General features: G+C 70.7%; 1 protein-coding gene across 3 annotated transcripts in view; it reads right to left on the reverse strand.

The window, feature by feature from the left end:
* The window catches only part of DNMT3A (DNA methyltransferase 3 alpha), a 38,742-nt gene that overhangs the window by 6,431 nt on the left and 9,556 nt on the right, over window positions 1-22,755 (reverse strand). For 2 of the 3 annotated variants that reach the window (XM_074895239.1, XM_074895235.1), the window contains 13 exons: window positions 15,332-15,671; window positions 12,819-12,865; window positions 12,328-12,474; window positions 5,255-5,467; window positions 4,991-5,149; window positions 4,789-4,896; window positions 3,788-3,944; window positions 3,471-3,620; window positions 3,186-3,230; window positions 2,773-2,852; window positions 2,549-2,661; window positions 290-473; window positions 114-198 (listed from right to left, as the gene is read on the reverse strand). In XM_074895239.1, coding sequence (XP_074751340.1) covers window positions 114-198; window positions 290-473; window positions 2,549-2,661; window positions 2,773-2,852; window positions 3,186-3,230; window positions 3,471-3,620; window positions 3,788-3,944; window positions 4,789-4,896; window positions 4,991-5,149; window positions 5,255-5,467; window positions 12,328-12,474; window positions 12,819-12,865; window positions 15,332-15,671 — 1,828 coding nt within the window. The remainder of the gene's footprint in view (window positions 1-113; window positions 199-289; window positions 474-2,548; window positions 2,662-2,772; window positions 2,853-3,185; window positions 3,231-3,470; window positions 3,621-3,787; window positions 3,945-4,788; window positions 4,897-4,990; window positions 5,150-5,254; window positions 5,468-12,327; window positions 12,475-12,818; window positions 12,866-15,331; window positions 15,672-22,755) is intronic. The other variant, XM_074895237.1, reaches the window with a different exon arrangement.

Genomic DNA, 22,755 nt, shown 5'->3' on the forward strand with positions numbered 1-22,755 from the left:
CCCCGACGCCGGGTCGCTGCGGGGTGCAGGCAGCCCCCGCTCCCTCCTGCCCCCCCACAGCGGTCCCAAACACAGCGGGGGGGGGTATTGCCGGGCCGGGGACCCCCACCCACCTGTGGCAATGCCGTCAAAAAGCGAGAGCACCCGGATGGGCTTCCTCTTCTCGGCCGGCACAGGCGGGTACACCTTCGGCGGATCCTGAAAGCCACGCGGGGGGGTCAGGGGGGCTGTGGGGAGCCCAGCTGGGGCTGGGGTGTCTTTCTGGGAGGGGCGGGCGGGCATCACTCACAAACTCCTGGTCGTGGTTGTTGGCGAAGAACATCTGGAGGCGTGAGGGCCAGTCCTCCCGCCGCCGCAGCAGCCCGTAGACGCCCTTATGGCCGCACATGTAGCAGTTCCAGGGATCCTCCTTGATGGCCGCCTGCGCCGCGCCGGGGCCCACCAGCAGGTCCACGCACTCCACGCAGAAGCACCTGGGAGAGACGGGGTGGGGGGGTCAGCGACACGGCCACGGCCACGGCACGGGGACCTCCCAGCCACTGCGGGAGGCCAGTGGCCCGGCACGGGCCCGTGGGCGCAGTGGGACTGAGGCCAGGCTGCGGCCGTGGCCCTCGAACGTCAGGGGCAAGGGGACCTGCCGGGACTGGGAGCCCCGCGCCGGGACCCGCCGCGCTGCCCCACACGAGGACCCGCAGGTGGGAGCTGCAGCGTCACCACCGAAACCTCCCCAGCCCCACCCCGGGACGGGCATCGCCAAAACCCCACCCCGGGGCTGGGGCACCACCAAAATGTCCCGAACCAGGACTGGCATCACCGAATTGCCATGCGGGGTCTGCGGCACCACCGAACCCCCCCCCGCCCCAAACCAGAACCGGGGCATCACCAAACCCCCCCCAGCCCCAAACCAGAACCGGGGCATCACCAAACCCCCCCCCAGCCCCAAACCAGGACCAGGGCATCACCAAACCCCCCCCAGCCCCAAACCAGGACCGGGGCATCACCAAACCCCCCCCCAGCCCCAAACCAGGACCAGGGCATCACCAAACCCCCCCCAGCCCCAAACCAGGACCAGGGCATCACCAAACCCCCCCCCAGCCCCAAACCAGGACCAGGGCATCACCAAAACCCCCCAACCCCACAGCAGAATGTGCGATCACCAATCCCCCCCCCCAGCCCCAAGGCATCACCAAAACTTCCCAGTTCCTTGCCAGGATTGGGGCATTGCCAAAACCTCCTCCCCCAGCCCCAGCCCAGGACCAGGACATCACCAAACCCCCCCAGCCTTGTGCCAGGACTGTGACATCACCACAAATGCCACACTGGGACCGTGTCACCACCAAACCCACCCAGTCCCACAGGGGGACTCTGGCATCACCAAAACGTCCCAGCGCCACACGCCGACTGGGACCACCAAAACCCCACAGCAGGACCGGCATCACCGAAACCTCCCCAGCCTTATGCCAGGATTGGGGCATCACCAAAACCTCCCCGGCCCAATGCTGGGACTGTGGCACCCCCAAAACCTCTCCAGGCCCATGCCAGGACCGGGGCATCACCAAAACTTCCCAGTCCATTGCCAGGACTGCGGCACTGCCGAAACCTCCCAGGTCCACACGAGGACTCGGCCATCACCAAAACCTCCCCAGCCTCATGCCAGGACTGGGGCACCGCCACAATGCCACACCGGGACCATGGCACCACCAAAACGTCCCAGGCCCACACCAGGACTGGGATCACCAGAATCCCATGGTAGGACTGTGGCATCGCCAACCAGCCCCACATGGGGACCACGGCATCACCAAAACCTCCCCAGCCCCACACTGCGACTGTGGCATCACCAGAACATCCCCAGCCCCATGCTGGCACCGGAGCCATCACCAAAACTCTCCCAGCCCCACACCAGGCCCATGGTGTCACCAAATCTTCCTCAGCCCCACACTGGGACCATCGCATCACCAAAACCTCTCAGGCCCACACCAGGACTGGGATCACCAAAACCCCATGGTAGGACCATGGTGTCACCAGAACATCCCCAGCCCCATGCCAGGATTGTGGTGTCACTGAAACCTCCCCAGCCCCATGCTGGCTCCGGGGCCACCACCAGAACTTTCCCAGCCCCACACCAGGACCATTGTGTCACCAAAACTTCCTCAGCCCCACACCGGGACCGTGGCATCACCAAAACCTCCCCAGTCCTATGCCAGACTCTGGCATCACCAAAACATCCCAGGCCCACACCAGGACTGGGATCACCAAAATCCCATGGTAGGAGCGTGGCATCACCAACCAGCCCCACATGGGGACCACGGCATCACCAAAACCTCCCCAGCCTCACATTAGGACCATGGCGTCGCCAAAACCTCCCCAGCCCCAGCCAGGATTGTGGCATCACCAAAACCTCCCCAGCCCCACGCCAGGATTGTGGCTTCACCGAAACCTCCCCAGCCCCAGCCAGGATTGTGGTGTCACCAAAACCTCCCCAGCCCCAGCCAGGATTGTGGTGTCACCGAAACCTCCCCAGCCCCGCGCCGGGACGGCGGCCCCGGACCTGCAGCAGTTGTTGTTGCCGCACATGAGCACCTCGCGGCCGCCGCAGCAGATGGTGCAGTAGGACTGGTACCCGTCGTCGTCGTACTGGTACGCGCACTCCAAGAAGCAGTTCTGGGGGAGAGCCGAGGCGTCAGCGCGGCACCGGCGACGCCGGGCACCCCGCGAGGGCACCGGGGACCCCGCCGGGACAAGGGGGTGTGGGGGGACCCGGCCGTGCCGTACCTTGCAGTTTTGGCACATTCCTCCGATGAACAGCGGGTGCTCCAGGGTCACGTTGAGGCTCCCGCAGGAGATGCAGATGTCTGGGCGGGGGGGCGGGAAGGGAGACATTACCCCCCAGGGTTTTGCCACCCCCAGCACCAAATCACCGGGGCAGCCACCGCGGTGTGACCGGGACCAGCCCTGGGGACAGCGGGGCAGAGCTCCCACCGCCTCCCCGGACCCCAACAGCCCCCCCAGGGCTCAGCCCTTCCCGTGCCGGTGACCCCAACCCCGGGCAAGTGTCCCAGGGGGTCGCCGCCACCCTTGGGCCCCCCCCACTGCCTCCCAGCGCTGCAGCCAGAGCTGGTGGGTGGGGAGGGACCCTCCAGCCCAGCGCCGTCGCGGGGAGCAGGACGTGTCCCAGCACCACTCACCTTCGATGTTCCTGCACTTCTGCCGGACCTCGTAAACGAGCCGCTCTGGGGAGGGAGAGAAGTGTCGGGGTCTTGGGGGGGGGGCTGGGGGGTTTCTACCTGGTCCCTCCACAGCGGGGCAAAGGGAGCGGACCCCCGGGAGGGAAAAGTCCCCAGTGGAGAAGGGGGGGGACACAGCTCTGGCCCCGCAGCCCCCCGCGCTGAGCAGGGCCCTCCCGTGGGGTCACGGCCACGTGTGTTGAGGGGGTGGGTGCGGGGGCACCCCCGACCCCCCCCCGGCGGTACCTCGGGTGCGCTCGTCGATGATCTCCTTGACCTTGGGCTTCTCCGTTGTGCTTTTCCTGGGCTTTTTGGCGGGCGGGGGCGGCGCGTAGGCAGCTGCTTCCGGCTCTACCCACATCTCCGTGTAAACTTCTTTGTAGGGATTTCGCTCCTCTGCAACAAAGGGGGGTCCTCTCAGCTCCCCCCACCCCGCCCGCACGGTGCTTCCTCTGCCCCAGCCCGTCTCACCCCGGGGGTGCCGGAGCCGACGGCCATGGGGGGTCCCAGGGGGGGATGCTGGCCAAGGGCACCGAGCGGGTCCCCGTCTCCCCCCCGCTCACCTTCGGGGGGCTCCAGGCCCTTGGGGCCCGAGGGCTGGAAGCCCCCCAGGGCCCACTCGATCATCTGCTTGTTCTGGATCTCCACCACCTTGGAGGTGTCGGTCTCGTCGTTCTCGGGACACGCCGGGAAAATCTTCCCTGCCCGGCTGCTCGCCACCTGCCAGGGGAGCCACGGGCCCGGCCGTCACCCCCCACCCAGCTGGGGGGGTTCCCCCATCCCCAGCACCCCCCCAGCTGCTCCAGACGCTGCCCCCATTGCCCAGAAGGGATCTACTGGGTCACACCCAGCCATGGCCCCACGAGAAACCCCCCAGCACCTCCCAGCGCTGCCGAGAGCCTCCCCAAAAAGCTGGGACCCCCCCAGAATCACCCAACAGGGGCTTCAGCAACTCCCCAGAGGCACCCCCTGCCCCCGACCTCCAGACAGTCCTGGCTGGGACCAGAGACCCCCCCACATCTCCTTGGAGACTCCCACAGATCTCCCCCCCCCCTTTTAAGAGGTATCCTGTGCCCCCCAGCCCTGCTCCAGACACTGCTTGTGTTGCCCAGCTGGGCACCCCCAGCCCCAAAAGGACCTACAGGGTCACAACCCCCCCCCAGCCCCACGAGAAACCCCCAGCACCTCCCAGTGCTGCCAAGAGCCCCCCAAAAAGCCAGGACCCCCCCAGCATCACCCTACAGGGACTTCATCAACTCCTCATAGACGGCAATCTCCCCCCCAAGCCCTCCAGACACCCTGGCTGGGAGAGGGGACCCCCAAAATCACCTTGGGAATCCTGCAGATTCCCCCCCCCCATAAGAGACACCCTGTGCCCCCCCGGGTGCCCCGCTGGGCGCAGGAGGGGAGGCAGGGCCGGATCCTGGCAGGGAGAAGACGCAGCCGCTCGCTCCCGCACCGGGGCCTGCAGGACGGACCCGCTCGGGCCCCGACCTCCCCCCCAGAGCTCCTGCTGGCGGTGAGGGGGGGTCGGTGTCCCCCCCCCGCAGCCGCCGGCGCTCACCTGCAGCACCTCGTAGATGGCTTTGCGGTACATGGGCTGCTTGTTGTAGGTGGCCTGGTGGAAGGCGCTGGCGAAGGAGCTGAGCGGCAGCAGCTTCTCCACGCAGACCTGGGGGGGTTGGGATGCGGCCGTGAGGCGAGCTGGGGTAAAGGGGGGGCTACCAGGATCCCCCCGCCGCCCCCACCCCACGGGTGCCACTTACCACCGAGAACTTGCCGTCGCCAAACCACATCACCCAGCGGGTGCCCTCGGCCGCCCGGCTCCGGCCCGTCATCCACCAGGACACGATGCGCCCGGGCCACCAGGAGAAGCCGCGCAGCTTGCCCCACACCAGCTCGCCGATGCCGAAGCCCCGGCCGTCCTGCGCCGCGGGGAGAGGAGTCGGGGGGGCGGTGTGGGGTGTGGGGGGCAGAAGCCCCGCGAACAGCCCCCCCACCGCCCCCCGAAGCGCCTTCCCCGCCCTCACCTCGTACTCGGGCTCGTCGTCGGCTGACTTGGAGGTGTTCTTGTCCACGGCGTCGGCCACCACTGGCTCAGGCGTGGTGGCCACGTTGGGCGAGGCGGGGTCGGTGGGCTGCTGCGAGGCGGGGGGGCTGGCCTCCTCCTCCTTCTGGGGCTCTGCCCGCGGCGTCTCCTCCACCACGTTCATCACGGCGATCACCTTCGCCTTCTTCTCGGCCTGGGGAGTGGCGGGGGGGCGCGGTGAGATGCGGGCAGCCCCCCCGGGAAAGATGGGGGGGGGGTATCACACCCCCCCCACCCCGCGGGGAGGGTCCCGGGACTCAGTTTCCCGCTGCCGGCGGGAGGCGACACCTCGGGGGGGGGGGGGGGGCGTGGGGTGGGCTCTGGGGCAGCCAAGGGCTCCCCCCACCCCGAGGGGGGTGTGTCCCCCAGCCCCCCCTTCCCGAGCACACAGCCCCCCGAAGTCTGTCCCCTGGGGTGGGGGGTTGTCCCCCTTTCCCCCCGCCCCGGTTCCTCCTGACCCCCCCAAGCCCCCCCCAGTCCTACGAGTACCCCGCAGCCACGTGCCCCCCCCCCCCCCGGAACCCTCCGCCTGCCCCAGCACCCCCGGACCCGTGTCACCCCCCTCCGGGACGCGCGGCGGTGCCCCCCCCGCCCCGGGCACCCCCCAACCGCCGCCCCCCCCGCGCTGCCCCCGGGCCGAGTGTGCTGAACTGTGCTGAGCCGGGCCGGGCCACTAAAACCCGGGCCGGGCCACTAAAACCCGGGCCGGGCCGGGCCGAGCCGCCCTCCCCGCGGTGGCCACCTACCCATGCGGGCTGGGAGCCGCGGCGGGCCGAGCCGAGGCGAGGCGAGCCGGGCTCCGCTGAGCCGGACTGAGCGGGGCCGGACTGAGCCGGGCTCCGCTGAGCCGGACTGAGCCGAGCTCCGCTGAGCCGGGCCGGGCCGGCGGCTCTTTGTCTGGGCTCCCCGGGTCACATGGCGCCTCCCGGCCCGGCTGGTTGGCTGCGCGGGGAGGGGCCGCGCGGCCACCGGGGGGACAATCCCGGCCCGGCCCCCCCGGGCCCCCTCCCCAAACCCCCAGACCCGAGCCCGGCCGCGCTTCGGGGCTCTCCGGCCCGGCCCGGTGTCCGCCCGGCGCCGCCCGGCCCCGCTCCGCCCGGCGCGGTCCCTCCCGTCCTCCCCGGGCCGGGCCCCGCGGTACTCACCGGCCCGGCGGCCGCGATCCGGGCTGGGCTGGGCTGGGGCGGCCTCCCCGCCGCGGGGCCGCTCCGCGCCGCCTTTTGTCCCGGGGCGCGGCCCCCCCCGGCCCCTTTGTGCTGCGGAGCGGCGGGACGGCGCGGGGGGCGGGGGGCGCCCCGGGGGGCCTCGCCCCGGTACGGCAGGAATCCGCCCGGGGCTCCGGCCCACACAGCCCGGCCCCCCGCCGGCTCCGGGCGGACCGCCCGCCCAGTGCGCTCCAGTGACACCAGCCCAGCCATTACGGACATCGCCCAGTTCAGCCCAGAGCCCCGCACTGGTCCGGGACCCATCGCCCAGTTCAGCCCAGAGCCCCGCACTGGTCCGGGACCCATCGCCCAGTTCAGCCCAGAGCCCCGCACTGGTCCGGGACCCATCGCCCAGTTCAGCCCAGAGCCCGGCACTGGTCCGGGACCCCATCGCCCAGTTCAGCCCAGAGCCCGGCACTGGTCCGGGACCCATCGCCCAGTTCAGCCCAGAGCCCGGCACTGGTCCGGGACCCATCGCCCAGTTCAGCCCAGAGCCCCGCACTGGTCCGGGACCCCATCGCCCAGTTCAGCCCAGAGCCCCGCACTGGTCCGGGACCCATCGCCCAGTTCAGCCCAGAGCCCCGCACTGGTCCGGGACCCATCGCCCAGTTCAGCCCAGAGCCCGGCACTGGTCCGGGACCCATCGCCCAATTCAGCCCAGAGCCCGGCACTGGTCCGGGACCCCATCGCCCAGTTCAGCCCAGAGCCCGGCACTGGTCCGGGACCCCATCGCCCAGTTCAGCCCAGAGCCCCGCACTGGTCCGGGACCCATCGCCCAGTTCAGCCCAGAGCCCGGCACTGGTCCGGGACCCCATCGCCCAGTTCAGCCCAGAGCCCGGCACATGTCCGGGACCCATCGCCCAGTTCAGCCCAGAGCCCGGCACTGGTCCGGGACCCATCGCCCAGTTCAGCCCAGAGCCCCGCACTGGTCCGGGACCCCATCGCCCAGTTCAGCCCAGAGCCCCGCACTGGTCCGGGACCCATCGCCCAGTTCAGCCCAGAGCCCGGCACTGGTCCGGGACCCATCGCCCAGTTCAGCCCAGAGCCCCGCACTGGTCCGGGACCCCATCGCCCAGTTCAGCCCAGAGCCCGGCACTGGTCCGGGACCCATCGCCCAGTTCAGCCCAGAGCCCGGCACTGGTCCGGGACCCATCGCCCAGTTCAGCCCAGAGCCCCGCACTGGTCCGGGACCCCATCGCCCAGTTCAGCCCAGAGCCCCGCACTGGTCCGGGACCCATCGCCCAGTTCAGCCCAGAGCCCCGCACTGGTCCGGGACCCATCGCCCAGTTCAGCCCAGAGCCCGGCACTGGTCCGGGACCCATCGCCCAATTCAGCCCAGAGCCCGGCACTGGTCCGGGACCCCATCGCCCAGTTCAGCCCAGAGCCCGGCACTGGTCCGGGACCCCATCGCCCAGTTCAGCCCAGAGCCCCGCACTGGTCCGGGACCCATCGCCCAGTTCAGCCCAGAGCCCGGCACTGGTCCGGGACCCCATCGCCCAGTTCAGCCCAGAGCCCGGCACTGGTCCGGGACCCATCGCCCAGTTCAGCCCAGAGCCCGGCACTGGTCCGGGACCCATCGCCCAGTTCAGCCCCTCCACACACACCAGTACCGGCCCGGCCTGGCCTCCGCTGTCCCAGCTCAGGGCCCCCCCAAGAGCTGCTCCCTCAGGACCCCCCCCAGCCCCCCGGGGGCCGCGACACACCGAACACCCCAACACACGTCCCTGGGCACGTCCCCCCGCAGCGGGGTGTCCCCACACACCACAGCTGATGCCCCCCAAAGCACGTTCCCGGGGCCGTGGCCCCCCCAAACGGCTCCAACACCCCCCCAGAGCCCTGCAGCTGGGGTACGGGTGTGTGACCCCCCCAAAGGGCTGTGCCGGTGCCGCCGGGACCCTCATGTCCCCTCTCCTGGGACCCCCGGGGGGGTGCAGGGTTGGTGGGTGCTCGCCCCAGCCGCAGGGTGCCCGGCACCCCAGGACGGACCTTGCCAGCGCCCCGACAAGCTCTGCCGCCCCCCCGCCCCCCCCAGGGCAGGGGGGTCCCCCCAAGGGTCCCCAAGCAGGCGCCACCCTGGCTCCAGGGCTCCCTTTGTGTTGCAGAGCGGAGGGACAAAGGGGCGGACGGAGGCACCCCCGGGCAGCCCCCCATCGTGGGGGGGGGCGCTGGCAAAGTGGCCAAACCGCCTGGGCCACGGTAGCCCCCCCTGGGACACCTCAAAACCAGCGGCCACCCCAACGCCAGGCGAGCGGCACCGACACCACACAGCACCCCCCCCGTCACAGCCGGGGTGACGGCAGCCCACGGGTACCCCCCTCGCCCCCCCGCGCCGTGCCACAGCACCAGGGCTGGTTTGGGGACCAAAAGACGAGGGGGGGGCAGAAGGGTGTCAGCACCCACCACGGCCCGACCCCCCCCCACGGCGAGGAGTACCCCGAGGGGGCTGTGGGGGCAGCGGGGGGCGGGCTGTGGGTTTGGGGGGGGAGCGGAGGGAAGAAGCCCCAGCAGAGGCCCGGGAGGTGACGGGGGGGGGGGGTGTGGGGGGTGTGGGGGGGGTATTGCTCTGTCCCTGGGGGGCAGGAAATGTCCCATCGGCCGGTCGTTGGAGCCAGATAAGCCGGATCTCGGCGGGGGGGAGGGGGGGCACGTCCAACCAGCCCTCCTGCCCTGGGGCACAGGCTCTGCCCACCCCCACCCCAGCCCCCACCCCTGCTCCATCCTCATCCTCATCCTCATCCTCACCCCACCCCCGATTCCCCGGCCTTGTCCTTGCCCCACCCCCACCCCATCCTCATCTTCATCCCAGCCCCTGGCCTTGTCCCATCGCCATGGCCATGCCCACGCCATCTCCATCCTCATCCTCACCCTCCTCATCCTCATCCTCACCCTCCTCACCCTCACCCTCCTCCATCCTCATCCTCACCCTCACCCTCCTCCATCCTCACCCTCACCCTCCTCATCCTCATCCTCACCCTCACCCTCCTCCATCCTCATCCTCATCCTCATCCTCACCCTCACCCTCCTCCATCCTCATCCTCATCCTCACCCTCACCCTCCTCCATCCTCATCCTCATCCTCACCCTCACCCTCCTCCATCCTCATCCTCATCCTCACCCTCACCCTCCTCCATCCTCATCCTCATCCTCATCCTCACCCTCACCCTCCTCCATCCTCATCCTCATCCTCACCCTCACCCTCACCCGCACCTCCATCCCTATCCTGTTCCATCCCATCCTCATCCTCATCTCATCCCACCCCCACCCTCTGCCCCAGCCCAGCCCTGCCCCCCCCGGCCACCCCAGGGTTTGGGGAGCCCAGCCGGGGGTGAGGAAGAGGAGGGAAAGCTGGAGGTGGGTTGGGCCGTACCCATGTGTGCCCCCCTCCCCACAGCAGGGCTGGTGGCCCCCAGCCGAGCTGCTGGGACCCTCCCAGGGACACCCTTGCCCCCCCAGAGGTGGCTGAGGGCAGATCTGGGGACCTTGACAGAGAGGTTCGGTGAAGTTTGGTGAGGTTTGGTGAATTTGGTGAGTTTGGTGAATTTGGTGAGTTCAGTGAATTTTGGTGAGTTTGGTGAGGTTTGATGAGTTTGGTGAATTTGGTGAGGTTTGATGAGTTTGGTGAATTTTGGTGAGTTTGGTGAATTTGGTGAGTTTGGTGAATTTGGTGAGGTTTGATGAGTTTGGTGAATTTTGGTGAGTTTGGTGAATTTGGTGAGGTTTGATGAGTTTGGTGAGGTTTGGTGAATTTTGGTGAGTTTGGTGAGGTTTGGTGAATTTTGGTGAGGTTTGGTCAGTCGCAGCAAGGCTGGCACTGATCTTTTGGGTACGGGGGGGCCACGCTGTGTCCCCCCAGCCCTGCGGGCCACCGGCACCCCCAAAGGAGCACGGCCAGTGCCGCAGGCGGCACCGGGAGCTGGCCGGAGGGAGGGAGGGAGGGCGCCAGGCTCCTGCCGCGCCGCAGCCACGCGGGTGCCACGGCCCGACCCTGGGGACCGCGGCCGGCAGGTGACAAGGGGCCCTGGGCACGCAGCCGGCGGGCGCTGCCGGCCCCGGCGCGGAGAGGCCGACCCAGCCTGGGCACACTTCAGCCTCTCTCCGGTAACGAAAAGAAAACACTTAGTAAAAAAATAAAGGAATTAAACGCAGCTAAATTCGGCATTGTTTGAGAATGAGAGACGCCTCAGGAGAAGTATTTTGATTTTTTTTTTAGCATTTTTTCCCCAATTATTTTTGGCCGGCGGGTGATTCTGGCTGACCTGAATCCGCATTTGTTTTGGCGCGCGAACCCTGTGTTGGAAAGTCGTTCCTCGGCGCCTACAACCACCGACCCCGGCTGGGCCGCGCTGTGGCTCGCCCGGCGTGTTCGGCCCGGCCCGGCCGGCAGCTGCCAGCCCCGGGGGTGCCCCGGCCCACGACACCCCCGGGCCCACCCCGGGCCTGGCAGAGCTCTGCCCGCAGGCAGCACCCGCACACGGACCCCGGGTCCAGAGCTGACACCCCCCTCCGTGGCGGCGGGACCCCCTGTGCCCGACACCCCCCGAGGAGCCGATCCATGAGGTCCCCTGGCACGGCCGGGCCCTGTGTCCCACGGGGACATCACGGCCATGCCACCCTTGTCCTGTGTCCCACGGGGACATCACGGCCATGCCACCCTTGTCCTGTGTCCCATGGGGACATCATGGCTGTGCCGCCCTTGTCCTGTGCCTTACAGGGACATCGTGGCTGTGCCATCCATGTCCTGTGTCCCACAGGGACATCGTAGCCATGCCAGCTAGCCCTGTGTCCCATGGGGACATCATGGCTGTGTCCGGCATGTCCTGTGTCCCACGGGGACACCATGGCCCTGCCACCCATGTCCTGTGTCCCATGGGGACATCATGGCTGTGCCAGCAGTATCATGTGTCCCACAGGGACATTGTGTCCATGCCACCTGTGCCATATACCCCATGGAGACATCATGGCTGTGCCATCCATGTCCTGTGCCCCACGGGGACACTGTGGCCGTACCAGCCGTGCCCTGTGCCCCACGGGGAGGGCCTGGCCATGCCGCGCCAGCTCCGCCGTCCCCACGCGGTGCCAGCGTGACGGCGCTCAGCAGCTATAAACAGCGCCGGGGGTGGCGGAGGGGACGTGTTGCCAGGGAGACCCGCTGGCAGCGGGGGGACGACGCAGAGAAACGGGGCGAGGGGGGGAACGTCGGCGACGCCGGTGGGGCCGGGACCCCCGTAGAGCCCTGCGGCACCCCGAGCGGCCGCCGGCCCCGCGCCTGCGCCGGGGCTCCCGCCGTCCCCAGCCCCCCGCGCTGCCCTCGGCTCTGCTGACTTCGGCTGCGTCACGGCGCTGGTTCCCCGGGAAACCGGCAGGAACGGCACATCCCGGCACATCCCGCGGGAGAAGGGCCCCGGCGCTGCCCGCACCGGCGGCTGCGCACACCGGGCCCCTGGCCCTCGGCTTACGGTGGCCCCCAGCTTATGGTGGCCCCCCCCCGGGGGGGGGGGGCACAGGCGCAGAAGCGAAGCCGCCCGCCCTGGCCACGGCACAAAACCCGGGTGGCTGCAGCGCAGCGGCACCGCCGGGGGTCCCCGCTCCGCGGCACAAGCCAGGGCGCCCGCCCGAGCCCCCAGCCCACGCTGACCCCCCCCATCACGCAGCCGGTCACCCCGACACCGCCGCGTTTCGCCGGAGCTCTGGCACCGCCGTGAGCCGCGGGACAGCTCGGCACCGCGCGGCTCCGGGGGCTGGGACCCCGCGGCCCACCCCACGCCACAGTACCCCCCAAAAACTGCTCCCGTGGGGTCCGGGCACCTCACCTCCCTCTTCCAGCGAGCCAGCCACTCGTCCCGCTTCCTCTTGCTGATGTAGTAGGGGTCCCCGGCCTGGAAGGTGTGCCGCTGCATCGGCCGCTGCCGCAGGCTCGACTCCCAGCCCAGCCCGCCGCGCAGCCGCCCGCGGGAGCCCTGCGTGGAGGAAGAGAGAGGAGGATGAAGGCCGCGGCGGCGGGAGCCGTGGCCCGGGACAGGGCTCTGGGGGGGGATGGAGGTGGCCACCCTGCCTGCGTGCGCTGGGACGGGCACGGGGTGCAGGGCCCGAGGGGCATCGCGCCGGCCCAGCCACGGCCTCGGTGCCGTCCGGCCCCCAGCGCAGCGGCAGACGCTGTGTCGGGGCGCAGGAGGCAGGGACCCCCCGTCCTCACCCCGGCAGCCCCCCCACGGCCGCCGGTGCCGGGAGGTGCTGGTTCCTGCGGGGTTGTGCCCGTCTCTTGCGGCTGCTTCGGCGCAGCCAGGCCCCGGGACATACTTGCCTCCATTTTCAGGGTGTCGAAGTTGTTTTCTTCCTTCTCTTCCTTGCCTGCACACAGAACAGAGAGGGGGGATCAGCCGGGGGGGTGTCAGCTTGGTGCTACGGGGCTGGGCACCCCCGCGGGGGAGGAGGGGGCCCACCTGGGACCCCCCAACCCAGCCCCCGGCACGGGGAACGGCGCCCATCGCCGCTCTGCGAGGCCTGGGCTCTGCTCCCGCGCCCCAGCTGGGGGGTCCGGGGGGTCTGGGGGGGTCTGGGGGAGCGGCCCCCGTTGGGGCCAGGGCCCGGGGAGGGGCAGGGGAAGCGTGCGGAGCCGCGCCGGCTTCCTGTGCTATCGGCACATCTCGCGCGCTGCAGGTACGCGCCGAGCCGCTGCCGGGAAAGCGGCTAAAAATAACCCCGACCGTTTCTGGGGTTACAAACCTCCCGCGCACCCCCTGAGCTGCCGGGGGGCTGCCGGGATGGGGCGTGGGGCGCACCGGGGTGCGGGAGCACCCACCCGGGCAGTGCCGGGGCCTGTGGGTCCCTGCACCGGCGTCCCTCCGTGCCTTGCCCCAGCACAGGCCCGAGCTGCGGGCAGGGGCCAGGCCGGGACCCCCCGGTGCCCCCTCGATGGGGTGCGGTGTCCCCCGGGTCCTCAGGAGCGCCCCGACACCCACCCAGCCCTGTGGGACACCCTGACAGTCCCGCAGCAGCCAGCCCCCACCCCAGAAGCAGCGAGGCCTGAGCAGGAGAGTGGCTGAGAGAGTGCTGGGGGACACTGGGGGACACTGGGGACACTGGGGACACTGGGGGACACCGGGGGAAGGAACACGGGCAGGAACGCGGGCAGCGGCCGCTCTGCCGGCGCGGTGAGAGGAGCGGGGGGGCGAGCACCGCGCTCCAGGGCCCGGCGGGAGGGTCCTGCCAGGGCGGGGGAAAGGGTCGGACACCGGCCCGAGGACGGAAGGTGAAGCCTGAGCTGCCCCAGCACCCGCGTTCGTGGCACCCACGCTCCCGGCACCGAATCCAGAGCGCTGAGCCGGCGGCAGGGCACCCCCGGGCTGTCTGCACCCCTCTCCGCACCCGTCCCCGCTCCGGGGAGGGCACTGGCCCAGCCGGCCCCGCTGCCGCGGCCGCACCGCGACCCAGCAGGTTGCCCCGAGCGCCGGCCCCGCGCCGCCAGCTGCGGCCTGGGCGCTGCCCCGGCTGCCTGCTCCGCGCCTCGTGACTGCGGCAGCATCTGCGGCGCTGCTCTCCAGCCCCGGCCCGGCCCTTCCCTGCGCATCTCCAGCCCTGGGCCAGCAGCAGGTCTCTGTGCTGGTCAAGAAGCCCCCAAGAGGCAGAGCCTGGGCCCCCCCATCTTTGTCCTCACCCCGTCTCTGCTCCGCAGGGCCCGCGGTGCTGTGACACCCCAGCTCCGTGTCCCCATCCCGGCACCTCCCGGCTGGTCCAAGCTGCCCCATCCCGGCACCTCCCCGCCAAGAGGGATGGTGGCAGCGGGGCTACGGGCTGGCATGTGCCCAGGGGGCAACCAGGGCCAGCACTGGGCTCCCCCCTGGCCTGTGCCGGAGCCAGGGACCTGTCCCCAGCTCCAGCCGTGGGCAGCCACAGGCAGGGAAGGTGCCGGGGGGGACACAAACCTCCCTGAGCTGCACCCCCAGACCTGCCCAGGCCAGGCCCTGTAGGGATCCCCCTGTCCAGCCCCTCCCCAGCTCCAGCTGGGCCACCCGGGGCCGCTGCCCGGGGCCAGACCAGAGTGTCTGGGGACGGAGACACCCCCGGCAGCCGGTGTCACCCCCGCGCTGAGGAGCGTGTCCCGGGGGCCAGCTGGCGCCCGTGGCCTCTGGTCCTGTCCCCGGGCACCGCTGGCAGAGCCGGGCTCCCTCTCCGCTCCCTCCCTGCGGGTGTTTGCAGACACGGAGTCACCCCCTGAGCCTCCCCTGCTCCGGGCTGAGCAGCCCCAGGTCCCTCAGCCTCTCCCCACAGCAGAGATGCCCCCGTCCTTCAGCGCCTCGGGGCCCCTCGCTGGGCTCTCTCCAGTCTGTCCCTGTGCCCCGGCACTGGGGAGCGCTGGGCCCGGCCCTGCCGCGGTGGCCTCACCACCGGGTCCTGCTCCTAACGCCGCCCGCGACGCCGTTTCCCTCCGTGGCACAAGGACCCGCTGCTGCCCCCCGCGCTGGGTTTGGCCCCCCCGGCACATGCAGGGCTGCCATGCAAAGCGGCGCCGGGCGCGCGGGCAGGGAGCGGCAGCGCGGGCAGGACGAGGACCCACCTGCCCCTGCCCGCCGGCGGGAGGCGAGAAGGGCGGCTCGACCACGACGGGATGAGCATGCGAGGGCAGCTCCCCCCCGGCTCTGACCTGCTGCCCCCACCCCAAATCCCTTGTGGCACGGAGGGGCTCAGCCCTTCCTCCTCCTCCTCCTCCTCCTCCTCCGCATGCCGGGCAGGGCGGTGGGGGCCGGGGGTCCCCGGAGGGCCGGCGGGCAGAGCCGCAGCCCGGCCGCGGGGAGCCCTCAACGCTAAAGGTCTTACTTTTCTCTGCGGCCTCCAGGAGTTTCCTCCTCCCGCGTTTCTTCTGGGGGTCGGAAGGGGCCAGCTCACCCTCATCGGCCGGGGCGTCCAGGCCCTCCTTGGGGGTGCAGCGGCCGTTCTCCAGCGCCCGGCCGGTCTCGCCGTCCGGCAGGCTCTCCGTCTCGTCCTCCTCGGGCCGCCCGCCCTTGGGGCTCGCGCCGCCCTCCTCCGCGCCCTTCCACTGGGCACCGTCCCCCTCCACGTCCCCGTTGGGCAGCGGCTCGGCGGGGCTGGCCTCCGGGCAGGGCGGGGGGCACTTGGGGACGGCCGCGGTGTCTTTGGGGGTGTCACTGCTTTCCACCTGCCGAGAAGGGAGAGGGAAAGGAGCTGCGATGGGCGCGGGCAAGGCTTGGGGGGGACACACCGCCCCGCTCGCGCCTCTGCCCGCGCCCCCAGCCCACACCCCACCGGCCACCAGCCACCACCGGACCCCGCAGTGCCACCCTGGGGTGGTTGGCCCCACTGGGACCCTGTCCCCATCCCCGTGCCCCTGTCCTGACCCTGCACCGCAGAGGGCACAGCACAATGGGGATCTCTGGGACCGCAGCCCGTGTCCCCGGAGCCACAGTGACCATCTGGGGACAAAAGCACATTACCCCAAAAAGACTGAGTTTCACCTCCTGACTCTCGGGCATGCCAGGCTGCCGCTGCCCGTGGGGGGCTGGCAGGGTGCCATGGGGTGGGATGGGGCTACAATGGCACCCTCAGGACCAGGACATGTGGCCATGGAACCCTCAGGACCAGGACACACAGACATGGCACCCCCGGAACCATGACACTCTGCCACGGCACCCTCAGGAACAGGCCGTGCTGCCAGGACATCCTCAGGAGAGGGACACGTTGCCGTGGCAGCCTCAGGACCAAGACACGGTGGCACAGCACCTTTAGGACCTGGACACAAAGCCATGACACCCTCAGGAGCAGGACGCTCTGCCATGGATACCTCAGGACCAGGACAGAAGGCCATGGCATCATCAAGGCCCAAGACATGCTGCCATGCCACCCTCAGGACAAGGACACACGGCCACGGCACCCTCAGGACCAGGACACATGGCCATGGCACCCTCAGGACAAAGACACACGGTCATGACACCCTCAGGTCTGGGATACAAAGCCATAGCACCCTCAGGAACAGCACAAGTGGTCGTGACACCCTCAGGACCAGGAGAAATGGCCAAGGCACCCTCAGGACCAGGACATGGTGCCATGACACCTTCAGGACCAGGACACACAGACATGATACCCCCAAGACACGGTGCCACAACACCCTCAGGGCCAGGACACGGTGCCATGGTAGCCCCAACCTGCTGCCATGGCACCCTCAGGAGCAGCTCATGTTGCAATGACACCCTCAGGTGCAGGACATGCTGTGTTGACACCCTCAGGACAAGGACACACGGCCACGGCACCCTCAGGACCAGGAGACGTCATCATGTCACCCTCAGGAACGGGACACAAGGCCTTGAAACTCTCAGGAGTTGGACATGCTGTCACGATGCCCTCAGGACAAGGACAAACAGTCACAACATCCCCAGGATAAGGAAGACAAACCCACGGCACCCTCAGGACTAGGACACGGTGCCCTGAGATCCTCAGGAGCGGGACGTGGTGCCATGACACCCGCAGGAGAGGGACAAAATGACATGGCAACTTCAGGACACGCTACAGTAACACCCTCAAGACCGTGACACAATGACATCCTCAGGACCCAGACACAGGGATGTGATACCCACAGGACCAGGACGGAAGCAGGTGACACCAGGAGGACCTGGATACGCTGCCATGCCACTGTCACCACTGTCCTGACAGCTGCTGCCGTGACATCCTCTGGACTGGGACACAGCACCACGCACCCTCAGGGCCAAGACACATGGATAAGACACCAAGAGGACATGGACACAATGATGGGGCACCTTCAGGACCAGGACAAACTGCTGTGACACCCTAAGGACCAAGACAAAATGGAGGTGACATCATGAGGACCAGGACATGGAGCCATGACGCTCAGGCGAGGCCGTGGGGCCCTCAGCACCAGGACTCAGCGCACGGCAGCTTCAGGCCCAGCACACCCTCCGGCCCAAGTCACACCTCCGCGGCACACTCGGGACCAGGACCCACCGCCACGACACCCCGAGGAGCAGCTCATGTGGCAGTGAACACCCTCGGGACCAGGACACAACACCACGGTGCCCTCAGGACCAAGACACAAGGACGGGACACAGTGAGGACCGGGATGCACCACCACGACGCCTTCAGGACCTGGACACAACGCCATGACGCCCTTAGGACCAAGACACACCACCACGTCACCCTGAGGACCAAGAGAAATGGAGGTGACACAACGAGGATCAGGACATGGAGCCATGGCACCCTCAGGACCAGGGCACAAGAATGTGACACCATGGGGACCCGGATACACCCATTGTGACACTTTCAGGACCATGAGAAATGGCCATGACACCTTCAGGACCAGGATGCAACACTGTGTCACCCTCAGGACCAAGAAAAATGGAGGTGACACCGTGAGGACCTGGATACAATGCTCTGGCACCCTCAGGACCAAGACACAAGGAAGGGACACCATGAGGACCCGCATACACCACCGTGACACCTTCAGGACCCGGACAAACGACCACGAGACCCCGAGGAGCCGGACACAATGCCGTGATGTCTTCAGAACCAGGACACAACGCCGCGTCACCCTCAGGACTGAGACAAGCGGAGGTGACACCATGAGGACCAGGACGAGCGGTCGTGACACCCCCAGGACCAGAACACGGTGCTATGGTAAAGGACAGGCTGGGATGTCACCCAGCCGTCCCGGTCCCCACGCCGGTGATGACATCCCCAGCACAGAGGGGACACCGGAGCTGCCTGTCCTGCCTGTCCTGCCTGTCCCAGCACACGGGAACACGGAACGGCTGGTGCGTGTGTGCTTGTGCAAGGCAGGCGGAGCCAGGGCCTGTGATGGCTGCGCACACGCGTGTGCATGACAGAGCCGGCCACTGAAGCGTGTGTGTGTGACAGGAAGGGACAGGGCGTGTGACAACTGCACGCGTGTGTGTGTGCACAACAGCAGGGACAGCTCGTGGGTGTCTGTACACGCGTGTGTGCGCAACAGGTGGAGCCGGGGACCACGACACGTGTGTGTGTGTGCATAGAGGTGCCAGGCAGAGCCAGGCGCCATGACAACCCCGTGAGCAGCCACGTGCGCGCGTGTGACACGCACAGACGTGGCCGGAGCCCGCGTTGTGCCCGCGCACGCGTCGGCCGGGCCGCGCCAACACCCGCGGGCGGGTGTGCGTGTGCGACAGGCGGTGCCGGCGGGTGCGACAGGCGGGCGTGCGGGTGTGACAGGCGGGCGCGGCGGTGCCGGCGCCCGCAGGAGAACGTGCAGCAGCCGGGCCCGGCTGGCGAGTGCGGCGACAGGAGTGGCGAGCGCGCGCGAGCGCGAGACGCGGGGGAGGAACCGGCTGCGCCCGCGCTCGCCGCCGGCACGCGAGGCCGCGGGGACGGGGACGGCGGGCCCGGGGTCCCGCCACGCCGGCACCTCACGGCACGGCACCGGCACGGGCCAGCGGGAGCGGAGTCAGAGCGAGAGGAGCAGCCCAGCTCCGTGGTTTCCGTGGCAAAGGAGAGTGAAAGTGCTGCTGCGTCATGGCAGCAGCCGGACGCGCGGCGCAGCCGCGGCTGGGTGGGCTCTGCCTCCGCGGCGCTGGGGAGCGCTCGGCCCCCTCCGGGGGGTGCAGGCTCACCCCATCCCCGGCACGGCACAGCGGAACCGTCGGGGCACCGGCACCCTCCTCCCTGGACACCCCGTACGCTGCCCGCGGGCGTGGGGCGCCCACCCCGGCCTCGCCGTGGCCCCCCCGGCACCGGCGGCCGAACGGGGGCTCTGCCGGACCCCAGAGAGGGGCCCCAGGTTCGCTCCCAGCCCCGCCTGCGCCGGAGCGGGGCCCCCCCATCTCCGCGGCAGCAATGCCAGGAAACGCGGCCGTGCAGCCCCCCCCGGCACCTTCCCCGCGCCACCGCCCACCCCCACCTCTGCCCTGGCTCCCCCCCCCAGCTCCCCACGGCACAGGGGGGGCCGGGGGCCGCGGCACGGCACCGAGAGGACCCTCCTGCCCGTCCCCGGCAGAACTACACGTCCCAGGATGCAGCGGCGCGTGGTGGCGGGGTGCCAGGGAGCCAACGCCGGAGCCGCTGGCCGGGCTTGGCGTAAGCCGGGGCGCTGGTGGCGCTGCCCACCCTCCCCTGCCGCGGCGGGGGCTGCCGGGAAGGGCACCGGGGGGGCACACCGGGCACCGGTGGGGGACACCGGGCACCGGGGAGGTGCCAGCAGAGGTTTTGCTCTCCAGGGTTCCCCGGACTGGCGCCGAAGCGGCCGCCGCCGTCGCCCCCCTCCCCAGGCGCGTGCCCGGCAGGTGGGGGGGGCACATGGCGCTTACCATGGTGTGTCCCCTCGGGCTGGCGCGCAGACCCCCCCGTCCGGCTGCCTCCTCCCCGCGGCGGCGGGCGCTTCCTGCTCGCCCCGGCCGCCCCGGCTGCTGGCAGAGTCACTTCCTCCGCTCGCTGGCGTGCCGGGGGCTGCCGCGCTGTGCCGGGGGGCCGGGACGGAGGGGACGAGCCGCCCCGCAAAGCGCAGCGGGGAAGGGGGGGGGCGTTGGGGGCTGGGGGCGTCCGGTAGCACCGGTGGGGAGCCGCGGCCACGCAGGGAACCGCTCCCCAACGCCTCTCCCCGGCCTCCCGGCTGTGGCAGGCGGCAACGCCGGGCGCCCGGGGCGGGCACAGCTCAACCGAGCAGACGCTGTTGCCATCGGGAGGGTGGAGGTGTCGTGCCAGGCCGCGCTGCGGCTGGTGATGGGGGGGCCCAGGTGCCCCCCGGCCCCGTTCCCACCGCCCGCTCGGGGCCGCATCCTGGCCGCCGCGCCAAAAACAATGGCAGGGGCTGCGCGCGCTTCCCGGGAGGAAACGGGAAGGCCGCGACGCGCTCCGGGTTAGGCGGCCGCGGGGGCTGGCTCCGTGCGGCCGCGGGGGGCTCGGCCCGCTCCCCTGCTGGGACGGGGTGTGGGGGGGCCGCGGCAGCAGCACATGGTCCCCTCGGGGCTGCGAGGCCACGGCGGCGGCACCGGGATTAACCGTCAGGGCCGCGTCCCCCGCCGGGAGCCGTCACCCCTTCCCACGCGGTGCCACGGCTGGGGGCTGCGGTGCCACGTGCCGCCCCGGTGCCGCTCCAGCCCTGCCCGTGGCAGCCCCTTCCCGCCAGCACGGCAGCCCCCGGCCCGCCCCGCGCTGAGAAAACGGGCGTCACCGGCACGTCCCAACACTGCACCCACCCGAAACCGGCCGCCCCGCGCCCTCACACCTCCCTACCTGGGTCACAACCGCACCCCCTCGTGCCGCCGGCACGTCCCGGGGCTGCCGCTCAGCCGCCGCCGCCGCACCGGGGTGGCGGAGGGGAAGGGGAGGCCGGGACCCACCCTGTGCCCCTCCCCGGCCGCCCCGGCGCGGGCCCGGCGGCGGGTCTGCCTTCCTGCCCACCCACCCGCTTCCTCCGTGCCGGCCGGGCCTGGGAACAAGCGCTGCCTTTCTCCCGCTCCCCTCCCCTCCGCTGGGCCCCCGCCAAGGCCGCTGCTCCGCCGGGAGCCCGCTGGCCTGGCCGGGCCCCGTGCTGGCCCCGCCGCCCCGCGCGCAGCCGGGGGGGACGCACGGGCTGGCTGTGCCGGGGACACGCGCCGAGCGGTGCCCGCAGCGGGATGGGGAAGGGCCCCGGCGCGCCGCAGCCCTCGGGGAGCCTCGTGCCGACACCGGTCCCGGAGCGGCGGCAGCACCCGGAGCTGCCTGAACCCTGGGGAGCCGCCAAGCGGGGGGAGACGGGATGGGGCAGCCCCCAGGCCGTGGGTCCTCTGCCAGGGGGAAGGTGCCGGGGGTGTCACCGCCACCCGTGGCACCACCGCAGAGCCCCTGGCAGAGGGGGGTCCCGCTGCTGAGCCCCGGCTGGGGCTGGGGGGGCCGGTCTCGGAGCCACGGCACGGTCTGGCACAGCGCGGCTCGGCACGGCTCAGCATGGCACGGCCCTGCCTGGCAGCTGCCAGCTCCTGCCAGGGTCCGTCACTGCCCACAGTCCCTGCTCCCGCCTGCCCTCTGCACCCCGCTGGGGTCCCGGCCCTGCCGGTGGGGGGAGCCTGGGGCTGAGCTTCCCACCCCCCCGACGCACCAGGAGGGGACTCGGCACCCTCCTGCGCCGCCTCTGCCCGCTGGGTCCCTGCGAGCCGGGTCCTGGGGACCCTCAGCCGGTCGCCAAGGGGCCGGCTCGCCCGCCCAGGGTCCCCGTGCCGGTGCCCCCGGCCAGGGGCCGCACCGGCAGGCACCGGCACCGCGGGGCTCTGCGGCAGGGAGGATATTTTTAGCCGCTCACACCCGGCCGGGGCTTTCCCCGGCCTCCTGGCAGTGCCCGCGGGGCCGCCGGGCTTGCCAGCTCCGCTCACTTGGCAGCGGGAGCCGCCGGCCGGGCCGGCCCCGTGTGCGGGGCAGGTGTGGCCCGCCGGAGCGTGCAGCGAGCACGCACGGGACGGGCACCACCGCCAGCCGAGCAGCTCTTCCACAGGACGCACCGGGAGGTATCCGGCGTCGTGGCACCGTCGCCAAACCAGCCACCCCGCTCCGGACGCGCCGTGCCGGAGGGGGCTGCCGGGACCCGCCTGCTCCGATGGCCAGAGACCTCCCGGTTCCCAGGCTCGCGCTGTTCGTGACGACTTTCCCCATTTGTTCCCGTGCCAGCATTGTTCTTCCACCGAAACGGTTCCCCCCGCCCCGGCACGTACCTCCCGCCCCGGCGGATTTACAGCCAGCCTTCACAGCCCCCCCGCGCACCCCTGCCCGCCCCGGCAGGATCGGGACCCGAGCGCAGGATTAACCCTTTCTGCAGCCGGAAACTTCGGCATAAAAGCTTTTGCAACCTCCCAGCAGCGAAGGCGCCTCGGCCCCGCTCGCCTCCTCCGAGCACCGACGGTGGCACCACGAGCCAGGGCTGGGGCCGAAGCCACCGCGGCTCCCCAGGGACACTGTGACCCACGGCGGCTCGGGAGGGCCAAGCCACTGCCAAAGCGAGTGCCCCCCAGCCCCGGGTGCCCTGTCCCGGTGCCCCACCACAGCCGGACGCTGCCCGAAGCCCCACGCACCCCCCGTCCCCCCGCAGCCACCCCGCCGCGGGCACAGCACCCGCGGGCACCGCAGCGCTGTCCTGCACCTGCCCCTCGGCCCAGGCGCTCGCCGGGATGAGCCGGTTTGGGTGCTTTGGCGCATCTGGCCGTGAGCCCGGCCGGCTGGGCTAGCGAGCCGGGAGCTCGCCGAGCCCCGCACACTCAAGAGCGGGCATCGCCTGC

Source organism: Athene noctua, chromosome 1 (genome assembly GCF_965140245.1).
Source record: "Athene noctua chromosome 1, bAthNoc1.hap1.1, whole genome shotgun sequence".
NCBI lineage: Eukaryota > Metazoa > Chordata > Aves > Strigiformes > Strigidae > Athene > Athene noctua.